This window comes from Nyctereutes procyonoides, unplaced genomic scaffold, assembly GCF_905146905.1.
Source record: "Nyctereutes procyonoides isolate TBG_1078 unplaced genomic scaffold, NYPRO_anot_genome, whole genome shotgun sequence".
NCBI classification, from domain to species: Eukaryota; Metazoa; Chordata; class Mammalia; order Carnivora; family Canidae; genus Nyctereutes; species Nyctereutes procyonoides.
Window position 1 is genome coordinate 6,566,337 of NW_026575137.1, and position 13,953 is coordinate 6,580,289.

At 35.6% G+C, this 13,953-nt stretch overlaps 1 protein-coding gene across 12 annotated transcripts in view; it reads left to right on the top strand.

Annotated features, from left to right (window-relative positions):
- The window catches only part of DECR1 (2,4-dienoyl-CoA reductase 1), a 47,431-nt gene that overhangs the window by 13,341 nt on the left and 20,137 nt on the right, over positions 1-13,953 (top strand). For 5 of the 12 annotated variants that reach the window (XR_008661587.1, XR_008661588.1, XR_008661584.1 and 2 more), the window contains 2 exons: positions 4,293-4,350; positions 7,024-7,161. Coding sequence is in view for 6 of the 12 variants with exons in the window: in XM_055303324.1 (XP_055159299.1) it covers positions 7,024-7,226; positions 9,798-9,855; positions 9,975-10,061; positions 11,234-11,381 (496 nt within the window). In the remaining 6 variants the exon portion in view is untranslated. Of the gene's footprint in view, positions 1-4,292; positions 4,351-7,023; positions 7,227-9,797; positions 9,856-9,974; positions 10,062-11,233; positions 11,382-13,953 lie in introns of those variants that run through there. The other 7 variants (XM_055303326.1, XM_055303327.1, XM_055303325.1 and 4 more) reach the window with 3 other exon arrangements.

Genomic DNA, 13,953 nt, shown 5'->3' on the forward strand with positions numbered 1-13,953 from the left:
TGGATTTTTCCCTTAAATGTAACGCTTCGCATTGTTGGTATTCAACAAATATTTGTTGAAAGTTTGGATAAATACATACTGTTATTAGAATAGACTATATTAAACGATACATAGTTTTTTGTTATATGGATGTGCCCTAATTGGCTGGGTATACCCCCTACTGAAATGCTGATCTATTGTTTTCTAGTATTTTTTATTACAACCAATGCTTTCATATATTATATGTTTGACTGTTCTGTGTTCCTTGCATTTCTGAGCCCCTAAAAGTGAATTTTGAGATACGCTTGTCAACTTATGCAAAAAGCCAACTGGGATTTTGATAGGGGTTTTATTGAATCTGTATATCAATTTGGGGAGTATTGCAATCTTAAAAGTTAAGTTTTCTAATCCATGAACACAGGATGTCTTTTTATTTATTTAGGACTTCTATAAGACTTAATGATATTTTATAGTTTTTAATTTATAAGTATTGTACTTCTTTTATTAAATTTATTAGTAAGCACTTTTTTTTGATGTGATTGTAAATAGAATTGTTAATTTCATTTTCATCTTAGTATGTATTTTTGAACATAGCTTCTCCCTCCCACCCAAATGAATGAGTATATCTTTTGGGTTAATTCCTAAATGTGGAGTTGTCCGCCGAAGGTTGTGTATTGTTTAGATAATATTTTGATAATACGTTACCAAATTGGCCTCCAGAGAAGTTGCCCCAATTCATATCAACAGAGTGTAAGAGTGACTTTAATAAGCTATTTTGTTTTGTATTATGTATTATGAAATCTTGAACCTTACCAATCTTGTGAGAAAAAAAAATGATTATCTTTGTTTAATTAACATTCACTTACTTATAAATATGATAGTATGTTTTTTTTTGCATGCGGACTATCTTTTTAAGGCCTTTGCCCAGTTTTTCCATTTGCAAATGACTTATTCACAAATCAATAGATTTGGATTCGGGGGGCTAATTTTTGAGAAGGCATAATTTAGAGTTCTTGGAAGTAACTTATTTCAACCTGATGAAGTACAGAGAGCTGAATTTATATCCATAGCACCATTAAGACTCTACTTGTCTGCACTCAGGTGATTTTGTTACAGTCAATGAAACAAGCATTTACTGAATGCTTATTTCTAATTGGTGTTAGAAACCCTGTTTAGTAATAAATGGATGCTCTTCTATCTTCCTGGATGCTCACAGTCTGGTGAAGAAAACTGAGATTCTGATGGAGGGAGGGATTCATTGGGCCCATTTTTAACTGAGGCATGTTTTAAAAATATCAACTGTTTTTGACACTTTGGCTTGGTTTTGAAGGCTGGTCCTGCAAGGTGGGAGAATAAAGTGAGTAGTTCAGGTAGATGAGACATCAGAAGCAAAGGCCAGAAGGAGAAAGTTGTTGGCAAGTTTCAGGAATGCTGAGGGGTTGTTGAGCATAGAGTATATACCTCTAAGTGGTGGAACTGGTAAGAAGTAGAGCTGGGAAGGTAGGTTGAGGCCATATTGTCCAGCTTGAATGCCATGCTAAACAGCTTAATTTTTGTATTTTTGACTCTAGAGGATATCAGTGTTGTTGTTTTTTTAAGAGTTCATTTATTTGGGGGAGAGAGAGTGCATGTAGGAGTGGGGTGAGATGGGGAAGAGGGAGAAGCACAGTCCCCGATGAGCAGAGAACCTAACATGGGGCTGGATCCCAGGACCCTGAGATGATGACTTAAGCTGAAGACAGATGCTTAACCAACTCAGCCACCCAGGCACCTCATGGACATCAGTGTTTTTGAGGTATGGGCTTTTAATGTGGAGGCCTGGTCAATTAGTAATAGTGACAATGATGGTGAGATAGCGAAGCTAAGAGTTAAATTACCTTCTTTAGCTCCACAAATTCTGCATGTTATTAATGATATTTATAGATTTGAAACTCAATTTTCTTCATAGTGTACCTAGAACATTAAACAATTATTTCGACATTGCTATATGAAAGAGGAAAAACCATTTTTCCCCTTTCCATTTTGTATTGGTTTCTTGGGTTTTATTTAGATGAGGAGTAAGGCACTCAAATGACAGTGGTTGCAGAAGCTGGACCTAAGAGTTGGTAGAGCTTTTGCATTTTACCTGAATTCTAAATATTGGCTCAAAATTTTAAAATATTGAGCAGGCCTAATAACAAAACATCTGGCTTGGGTCACCAGTCTGTGTTTATTGTAGGTGTTTATTCTAGACATTTGAGACCAGTCAAAATACTTTGGTAATTTAAGAATTAATCTTGATGCTATACAGTTCTCATCCTCCAGGGAAGAGACAGTCAAGACTCTTTAAAGGAATTGCCATTCTGAGGATTAGAAGTATGATTGCTTTTCATTAGTTTAGATGCTATCATTTAGGACCATATGAAGGTGGAAGATATTATTTATATGATGTGATAGAGTCATGAGTATGGAGGGAGGGCAGATGATAGCTGATACTTTTTTTTTCTGGGAAGTTTAGAACTTTTTAAAAAGATTTTATTTATTTATTCATGAGAGACACAGAAAGAGAGAGGCAGAGACATAGGCAGAGAGAAGCAGGCTCCATGCAGGGAGCCCAATGCAGGACTCTATCCCAGGTCTCCAGGATCATGCCCTGCCCCGAAGGCAGACACGCTTAACCGCTGAACCACCCAGGCATCCCAATTTTAGAACTTCTAATAAGCAAATTTTGTTTGCCAAAGTGGAAAATGTTAGAGAATTTTAAGAATTTTAGATTTTAGAGATGTCCAGAGAAAGACAAATACCATATGATTTCACTCATATGTGGAATATAAGAAACAGAACAGATGGACATAGGGGAAGGGAAGGAAAAATAAGATAAAAACAGAGAGAGAGAGAGAGAGAGAGAGAGAGAGAGAGAGAAAGACAAACCATAAGAGACCCAGCTATAGGGAACAAACTGAAGGTAACTGGGGGGGAGGGTGGGGGATGGGGTACCTGGGGGATGGGTATTAAGGAGGGCACTTGATGGAATCAGCATTGGGTATTATATGCAACTGGTGAATCTCTGAATTCTACCCCTGAAACTAATAATACACTATATGCTAACTAACTTGAATTTAAATAAAAAAATTAAAAAAATAAAAGATGTTCAAAGAAATCAATCTTGATATGAAAGATGTTATATCTACTTTCAAAAGACAACTTATTTCTGGAAAAAACACAAAGCAAGGTAATTTGTATCCACTTTATATGACTCAAAAAGAAATGGCCAAAATGCTGTTTCAGGTTATTCAAGATCCTCTGTAGAAATAGGAGACGGAATACCACAAGATTCTGTGAGGTCTGTTCATTTCTATGGATCTTAATATTAAAATGAACAACTTGTTTTTAGGCAGACAGATGGTTTGGATTTAATATTTAATAGCATTTATGCTATGAATTATCAGAAGGTAATGAAATAAAATAGCCTATCAATTTCTTCACTTTTGTTTGGTGGGAAAAATCCGTATGATTAGATCAAGTAAAACATAACAGGTATGCCTGTGCTGTGTAGTCACCTGATACCTTATAGACACTTACTAGGGATTGTTATCAAAGTGATTATATTTTTACCTCTATATTCTTCTGTTATTGAGGAAGTTTAGAAAATGTTTTAAGATAAATAAAAAATGTTTGTATACAAATATTTTATTTACTTAATTTATCTTTCATAAAGTACCATGTCACATTCTCTATTCAAATCAGCACTAAATAAGTAAAAATTCATTTTAGAGCCTTTGGAAAATTAGAACACATTTTTTCATTATTAATGGGAAATGACAAACTCACGAGCCTACTTGTGCAAATTTCCTGATTCATCATCTTAATGTAATAGTCCTGGAGGCAGTGGCAGCCTTAAGTAAAACTGCCATTTTTGTAGAGAAAGATTATTGTAGGTTGCTTGGATTATTATGCTTTGGCAAAAGGATGCAAAAAGAAAATGCTTTGTCAACATGAAGCTTAAAGGAAATACAATGACCAGCATGGAACATAATCAGATTCACAAATTTATCTTCAATTATTTTATACATGTTTTCAAATTTTGTCTTCCAACAACATTTTTTTCCTGATTACAAAAGCAAATCATACTTATTGAAAAGATTTTGAAAATACTGAAAACCAAACGAAAAGCAAAAATAATCATCCGTAATCTCATCATCTAGAGATAATAACTGTGTAAGGAAGGTAATGGATGGACTCTGACGTCAGACATCTTGGATACAACAAGTCTTTTCTACTTCCTATTTTTCTACTTCTTTAAAAGTTGGTTAACTGACCTTTCTATTTTTCAGCTTTTCCATCTATAAATTGGGGATAACAGCAGAATTCACCATATAGGATTGTTGTGAGGTAATGCACTGAAAGTCTTTAGTAGACCTTGGCAAATGATAAATATTGAATCTACTACTTACTGTTGTTACTTCATTAATCTTTTTTTAAAGCATATATTTCTATTTATAGTTAAGAACATATTATATACTTTTTTTTCACTTAATATCATATCGTACACATTTTCTTGTGTAAATCATTGCCCACATTACCAATTGTTTCCTTAAGAGAAATTTTCCGGTTATCCCAGGCCAACTGACGGCAGCCCACTTGGCTTACAGGAATATTCTAGCAGGAAATGATAGATTCTGGGATTTTAATCTTCCAACCATGACCTGATGGGGAATATCATGTGCCTCTTTGGTGTGATCATTAAGCTCTGTAGGAGTTCAGCGAGGGAGGAGATACACAAGGTGATAGGGGAGGGCTCTGGAGCCAGATCACATTTGAATCTTGGTTCCATAACTTGGGCAATATATTTAACTTCTCTGGGACTTCTGTACAGTGGGGTAAAAATAATACCTATTTAATGGGGTGGTGAAAATGAACTGGTTTAATATCGAATCCTGACACATGGTAAGCACTTAATAAAATTAGCTCTTATTGTTTGTTATTATGTTCAACACTTTGTTTTTATGATTAAATGAGAGAATGGCAGTGATTTTCACAAGTAATGTGAGAATGTGAGTTGTAAGACATAAGATAGGACAATACATATATTTTTAGTGTAAATTGTTATTTTTCCCCTATTTCAAATATAACAAGTAGTCATCTGTTGTAAATTTATTATCCAAAGGACAATATAGGAAGAGGCATTTGATTTAATAAGCCTTATGAGGAGATTTTAATAATTTTCTTCAGTGATTGAAAAATGGAATGTGATTTTTATCCAAATTATTCTTGTTAAAAGATGAATATGCTTTATGTTCTTTTTTTGCATCTTTTTTAAAGAATGCATCTTTCAACTAACATCTTTTTAAATTTTTTATTAGTTTCAGAGGTAGAAATTAGTTATTTATCAGTCACGTATAACACCCAGTGTTCATTCCATCAAGCACCCTCCTTAATGCCCATTACCCAGGTACCTTATCCCACATTCACCTCCCCTCCAGGACCCCTCAGTTTGTTTCCTAGAGTTCAGCGTCTCCCTCTCAATTTTCATTTTATTTTTCCTTCCCTTCCCCTATGTTCATCTGTTCTGTTTCTTAAATTCCACATGAGTGAAATCATATGGTATTTATTTTTCTCTGATTTATTTCGCTTAGCATGATACCCTCTAGTTCCATCCACATCATTGCAAATGGCAAGTTTTCATTCTTTTTGATGGCCGAGGAATATTCCATTATATATATATTCCACATCCTCTTTTTCCATTCATCTGTCAATGGACATGTGGGCTCTTTCCATATTTTGGCTATTATGGACATTGCTGCTATAAATATTGGATTGCATGTGCCCTTTCAGATCACTATGGTTCTGTCCTTTAAATAAATACCTTGTAGTGTGATTGCTGTGTCACAGGCGAGCTCTGTTTTTAACTCCATACCATTTTCCAGAGTGGCTGCACCAGCTTGCATTCCCACCAACAGTGTAAGAGGGTTCCCCATTCTCTGTGTCCTCGCCAACATCTGTTGATCCCTGAGTTGTTAATTTTAGCCATTGTGATCAGTGTGAGGTGGCATCTCCTTGTGGTTTTGATTTGTATTTCCTGCATGTGGAGTGATGTTGAGCATTTTTCATGTGTCGGCCATTTGTTTGTATTCTTTGGAGAAATATCTGTTCATGTCTTCTGTTTATTTCTTGACTGGAACTTTATTTTTTTGGGTGTTGTGTTTGATAAGTTCTTTATGGATTTTGGATACTAGCCCTTTATCTGATAAGACATTTACAAATATCTTTTCCCATTACATAGGTTGTCTTTTAGTTTTGTTGACTGTTTCTTGTTCGGTTAGTTCTTTTTAAAGTTAAATTTAAGCAGAACCCCTGTAAATAATAATACCAGCACTCATAGAATGGTTAGTATATACTAAAGAATGGTCTTGGTATTTTAAAATATCTGTTCATGTCTTCTGTTTATTTCTTGACTGGAACTTTATTTTTTTGGGTGTTGTGTTTGATAAGTTCTTTATGGATTTTGGATACTAGCCCTTTATCTGATAAGACATTTACAAATATCTTTTCCCATTACATAGGTTGTCTTTTAGTTTTGTTGACTGTTTCTTGTTCGGTTAGTTCTTTTTAAAGTTAAATTTAAGCAGAACCCCTGTAAATAATAATACCAGCACTCATAGAATGGTTAGTATATACTAAAGAATGGTCTTGGTATTTTATTTGTATTTATTCATGTGATACTTAAAATGTCCTATGAATAAGATTCTGTTATTGTCTCCGTTTATAGAAGAAAACTGAGGCACAAAGAGGTTAAATCACTTGCAGGTTATACAACTAGGGAGAAAATTCTGTCGTATGTAGTCATGCTCCAAAGCCCATGCTTTTAACCATTCCGCTATGTTACTTAACATCCCAGTGGAAAAAGAGTCATAATTGATTAAATACAGTACAATATGTTTACAGTGAGTTTGTTAAACTAAGAATTTGATTAACAGTACATTCCAAGAGTAAATTTTTTGAAATTCATCTATTTTGTGGAAATGCATTTACAAAAGTTTCAATTACTCTTTTTTTCCCTTTCAGTTTTTCAGTTATGGAACACAAATGTTGTATCAAAACAATGAAGCTTTTCAGTCTAAATTCTTCCCACCCCTTCAAAAAGCGATGCTACCGCCCAATAGTTTTCAAGGAAAAGTGGCATTTATTACAGGAGGAGGTACTGGCCTTGGTAAAGGAATGACAGCCCTTCTGTCCAGCCTGGGTGCTCAGTGTGTGATAGCCAGCCGGTAAGTCATGGTCAGCAAATTGCCTGACAAGAGTCTATTATAAAATAGTTCTGTGCCATGATATTGAAAACACCGTTTACCAGAGTTTTTTTATTTTAATTTTCTATGAAATATCCTTTAGATTATTTAAACAAGTTTCCTTGGAAAAATCAGTTATAATTTGTAATGCTAGAAATACAGATGGACCATGATTTACATTGATTTCAATTTAGGATTTTTTGACTTTACAATGGTGTGAAAGTGATACACATTCAGTAGAAACTGTACTTGGAAATTGGAACTTTTCCCAGACTAATAATATGTGGTAAGATACTCTTTCATGATGCCAGCAGTGCATTTCAGCTCCCAGTCAGCCACTTGGTCATAAGGGTAAGGAAATGATAATATTCACACCCATTTTGTACCCGTACAACCCTTCTGTTTTTTGTTTTTTTTTTTTTTTAAGATTTTATTTATTTATTCATGAGAGACGGAGAGAGGCAAAGACACAGGAGAGGGAGAAGCAGGCTCCCTGTAGGGCGCCCGATGTGGAACTCTATCCCGGGTCTCCAGGATCACACTCTGGGCTGAAGGTGGCGCTAAACCGCTGAGCCACCCAGGCTGCCCTGCTTTTTCACTTTCAGTACAGTATTCAATAAGTTTACACGAGATATTCAATAATTTATTATAAAACAGGCTTTGTGTCAAATGATTTTGCCCAGCTATAGGCTAATGTTAATCATTAATGTAAGTCAACCTGGCTTAACCTCAGGCCAGGTTAAGCCATGATGTTTACTAGGTCAGGTGTATTAAATGCATGTTCGAATTATGGTATTTTCAACTTACGATGGATTTACCAAGGATGTAACCCCATTTTTAGGCTGAGGAAGATCAGTAATGATTGATTATGAAATTGATGATGTATATATTAACCAAATTCAGTGATAGAATTTTTTTTCCTTAAACCTGAAGCTTAAGTTAAAAAGTACTGTATTGAGGCTGCTTTGTTTTCAGTTAGGAGTGATTATAGTTACTGCTTCAAAGGATAGTTAGCCTTGTACTAAGATAATGGGCATAACCCTTCCATTTTCTATAAGACGGGCAGATGTTTCAAAACGTCTATTGTGATAAATGTAGGAAGGATAAGGCGATGTAGATGGAATTTCTTATTTAGGCATATCCTGGGACCCTATAACAGTGTAAGTCTAGAACTTTAGAGACAGGCCCCAAAATCTACAACTTCCTTTTATTTTGAAAAGTGCAAAATTTTTAGATAGGCTGAATAGGAATCTGAATGACAAGTCACTATGTAATTTACAAAGGCCCAAAGGAACTACTTTCAGATGTTTCCTTTAATGCAAATTGGCCTGAACATTTTTTAAAAATATTATAGTGTTTTTACAAATATTAAAGTATTATTTTCTTTGTAACACTACATATTTCATATTTACGGTTTCTTTTTCGTGTTTCTTTCAAGAATGTGAAACTGAATGCATATAATGCTTTTATATCTTTAAATTTGGTCTAAAGTCTACTAACATAAATCTTATACATAGCAGATTTTATATAGTATAATGTAAGTTTACATTATATCATGAATGTGTTTTCTTTCTAAAGCAGGTTTGGGCAAGGGAACAGAAGTGATTATATATTAAGGAAATAATTTTATTTTATTTTTTTCATGTTTCAAGTCTTTATTTAAATTCTAGTTAGCATATAGTATAATATTGGTTTCAGGAATAGAATTTAGTGATTCATCACTTATATATAACACCCAGTGCTCATCTTAACAATGCCCATTATTTAGCTCATCTACCCACCTCCCCTCAAGCAACTCTCAGTTTGTTTTCTATAGTTAAGGATCTCCAATGGTTTGCCTCCCTCCCTCTCTCTCTTTTTTTCTATGTTCATCTGTTTTGTTTCTTAAATTCCACATGAGTGAAATCATATAGTATTTGTCTTTCTTTGACTGACTTATTTCCCTAGCATAATAATACTCTCTAGGTCCATCCACATTGTTACAAATGGCAAGATTTCATTCTTCTTGATGGCTGAGTAATATTCCATTATGCGTATGTGCACGCGTGCACTCACACACACACACACACACACACACACCACTCCTTGTTTATCCATTCATATATATATATATATATATATATATATATATATATCCATTCTTTATTCATACCCCACATCTTCTTTATCCATTCATCAGTTGATGGACATTTGGGCTCTTTCCATAATTTGGCTATTGTTGATCCACTGCTACAAACAGTGGAGTGCATGTGCCCCTTTGAATCAGTATTTTTTATTAAGGAAATAACTTCAAATTTGTGAGTAGATATAAAATAATTAGTTTAAAAGTAAATAACTCAGTAATTGAATATTAGATATATAAAAATTGTACTAATTTAACTTTTAGAAAGTGAATTCATTCAAGCTGACTGTAGATACAGCTTTTGCTTTTTGTCAAAATTACATCAGTTTAAGCTATAGATTCTCTTTGTTTTTTAATTTATGGAATTAAAAAGATGAAAAATATGAACTTATTTCAGAGCTTACACAAAGTACCATGTGCTTTATTTCTAGAAACATTGACGTTTTAAAAGATACCGCGGAACAAATTTCTTCTCAGACTGGAAATAAGGTAAAAGAGTTATTTAATTCAGATATAGGAATTAAAACATGCTTAAATAACTTATTCATGTTTTTAGTTTAAGAAGTCTGAAAAATTTAGGATTCTCTTTTCTTCCTGATATTTTTCAGGTTCATGCAATTCAGTGTGATGTTAGGAATCCTGAAATGGTGCAAAAGACTGTGTTGGAATTGATCAAAGTTGCAGGACATCCTGCTGTAAGTGTAATGGTGTTGAGGCCAAAGTATGAGGTGTTTGATGTTGATGACACCCACCAAGATGTGCTAAGGATGCACTAAGGGAATAAAATATTGATGTGAGCAAGTGCTGTGTTGAGAAGCACCTATTCTCTGTCCTTAGCAAAGAGCTGGCTTTGCTCAGAGCAGCGAACAGATTAGGTGAACTGTTACACCACTGCCTTTCGGAAATACTTAAAAAATGCATTTACAGTTGTATAGAACAAACCTGATTTCACTTTATGTAATAAGATTATGAAATAAGCAGAGCAGTTATCCAAGGGCATAATATCTAGTTTAAATGATTCATGCGCTTTGCTTTTCCTAATAATTTTGGATTATCTCTATCAATAGAGGAGAATGATACAAGTAAAGAAATCTCTAAGATACTGCAGATTTTTTCTTTAAGACCAGAGATGTGCATAGGCATTTTTGCTGTTGTTTTGGTTCATGTATTGGAAAGAAGCGATTTCTTCCAATAGTCTCTCTTTTTTTTTTTTAAGATTTTATTTATTTATTCATGAGAAATACACAGAGAGAGAGGCAGAGATACAGGCAGAGGGAGAAGCAGGCTCTATGCAGGGAGCCGGATGTGGGACTCCATCCCGGGACTCCAGGATCACGCCCTGGGCTGAAGGCAGACGCTCAACCGCTGAGCCACCCAGGCGCCCCAAGAGAGGACTGTTCTAACTTAAAGTTAGTTTCAGAGAGACCAGTAATATTGAATCTGCTAGTAGAACTAAGAAGAATCTTTATCGATGGTGAGGAAACATGTTATCAACCAAGAATTTCATTGGGTTAAATTAAGCCAACATGTCACCAGAAATTAAAAGACATTTTGAGATTCCTTGAAATACAGTTAGACAAATGGTAGATATGCTTAGTCCACATTTGTTTTCTTAATGATAGATTCTATTGTGATTTTGAGACAAAGATAGGATTCTGAAATTTGGTAAATTGGTGAGATTTTCACAGGCTCAAAAAATAAAACCAAACCAAATCCCATGGTATTATTTTATAGCACACTATCAACTTTAGCTTTATCGTATTATTTGGGTTAATAAGTTTCAGAAGTAAAAAGCTCTTCAGGGAAAATGTTCTTCCTTCTATAACTTCTATAGAAATTTCTATAACTTGCCTTATTCATCTATTAGATTGTGATAAACAACGCAGCAGGGAATTTTATTTCTCCCACTGAAAGACTCTCTGCTAATGCTTGGAAGACCATAACTGACATAGTTCTAAATGGTACTGCCTATGTGACGTTAGAAATTGGAAAGCAACTAATTAAAGCACAGAAAGGTATGTTGATTAATTTTTCATGTGTTTATTGGGTCCTTAGTACACACACGTTCCGTGATAAGCCCTGGGATATTTATAAAAGTCAATAAGACATAAAAGTCAATAAGACAGTGTCGATACCTGTACAACTCATAGTCTAATGGAGAGGAAAGATACTGAGGTGATTATCACATGCTATGATATGAGCTATAATAAATATATATTTCATGTGTGTGGGAAACCCAGAGACAGGAACAACTAACTCTCCCTAGCGATGGTTATCAGATTGAGGAACAAGATGCAATTTGAGCCGAATTTCCAAAGATCTAGATGTGGGGAAGTGGGGCAGTGGGGGAAGGAGGGTGGGAAGTCCATGGAAAGAGACCTGCTAGAGGAGTAAAACAGGGTTTAGAGACTGATGCAAATTTGATGTGGTTAGAGATGAGGAGGAAGAAGAATGGCGGGAAATGATTATGGGGAGGTGGTTTGGGTATAACTGGGAAAGTTCCCAGTACCAAAATAGAAAATTTGATGTTAATTCTGAAGGAAATGGGGAGAGATTTCCTTATGGATTTCTCTTGAAGCTGTCTCATGAAGAATGTGACTTGATTGGAAAGCATACTGGCAACAATGTGGGGGAATGGAAAAGATTAGGAAGACATTCCGAAGGGTTTGACTTTTCCTTTGGTATGTGGCTGGATGACATAGGGGATAAATTAGGAGACATTTAGCAGACAAAATCAACAGGCCTTACTGATTAGATGAGAGAGTTTGTGCTGAGTGAATAGTTTGGATGATGGTGACGTCAGTGTAGTCATCCGGGGACTAGATGTAGAAAGAAGTTACTAGAACATTTTTGTTTAGTACTATGAACAAACTTTATAAAAGTCTGTGCAATATAAATATATGTGTGATATATGTGTGTGTGTATATACATATATGTCTAGAATCCGTGTATGTTTGTTCGTTTAATGAACACTTACTGATGACTTTAATGTAGCAGGTCTTGTGCTATATGCCCAAATGACAGAGGTGGATGAGACTCTGTCGCCAAACAAGGTGGGAGGGGTTGGGACTTGATAGATCGTGGTATTTCTCAGGGTGGAGAGTATTCTGAGCAAGGAAAAGGAGGAAGAGTCCTGGTGCTCCTTAAAGGATGTCCTTTGGGTCTTGGGGGGAGAAAGGAAGGCATGGAGCTGGCCAGTTTCCTTCTTCTGGTTCGGAAATCTTTGCCTCGTTAGATTTAATTTCTTCTTTACTGTGTGAGTGATTCTCGAGCCAGCTTGAGAAAGGATGTAGGGGCAGGCAGAGGGCTGCTAGAGGGTGCTTGCTGTTTTTGTACATGTATAAGCTCCATCCTTTCTCATGTACTCACTGGGATGGAAGCCCCAGGTCACTCATTCCCACTGCAGCAAAGTGGGTATCAGTTCCTTTTGGAGTTTCCGTGCTTTTATTTTGTTTTGTTTTTTATTCTGTTTTTTTTTTTTTTTTCCAGGAGAGATGGATGGTTGAGAAAGGAGACAGAGAAGAATGGGCTGGCTCCTCTCTCTTCCTTTCTCTGTCCAAGGATCCTTGACCTCTGTGTCTCTTCTCTCTCCCTCTACCTCTGTCTGATTTTCTCTCTCTTTATCTCTTACTCATTTCTTTCTTTCTCTGTTCCTCTTTGTTACCTCTTCACTCTTGGTTCCCTATTTCACTCTTTATCTCTCCTTTTGTGTTTCTCTCCTCATTCTCTCTTATTCCTTCCGCTGCCCATCCCTGTGACTCTTGATTTCTGTCTGGCTCTCCCTTCTTTTCTCATTTATTGTCTTTCATTTGAACAGGCTATGATCTATTTTTATTCATCACATTGGATTAAAATTCTATGGGGTTCATTAAAAATATATTAGTTAAGACTTTTTAAAAGATGGAAGCCAGTTTTTATTCCTCCAAGATCCCTGTCAGTTATTGATGCCATAACCTGACATAATTTGAAGGACTTGTGCCCTTGGGTCCTGGAGAGCACAGTGTACGGGGCCTGGTCTGGTGTTGGAGCAACAGTTGGGGATCTCAGGTGCTAATGATCTCGGGAGTGTGTCAAAGTGGAAGTCAGTTCAGGGAGCAGGCCATCTATGGTAATCTGCGGTCAGAAGTATGTTCGGGGGTCTGGGATCTAAGATGTCAGTCAAGGTAAGATACCCAGGGAAGTTGGACTAGAGAAGATGAGGATGCCAGCAACTAAAAGATAGACGCTTATAGGAATTGTTGATGACATGCACTCAAAGAGGGAATAGCAGGTGACTGAGGATCAAGAGAGCAGTGGCCTTAGCTAGAGAAGCAAAGAATCAGAAGCACATTATTAAAATATGTTTATGAGTAGCAGAGTTTTGATGCAAAATTAATAGATATGAACAAATAAAAGATTTAGGAAACTCTTAAAGACCTTAGCCCAATGTGCTTTTATAAAACCACAAAGGTCAGTAAAAAAGTGGCTGTTCCTTATTGGGAAGGATATTGAAAATATGCTGAGGTCCCCTCATCTTTAAGATATCATGTATCAATGTACAAATTAGTGAACAGTATGGAAGAGAATACCTAATTTTATTAAAGAATT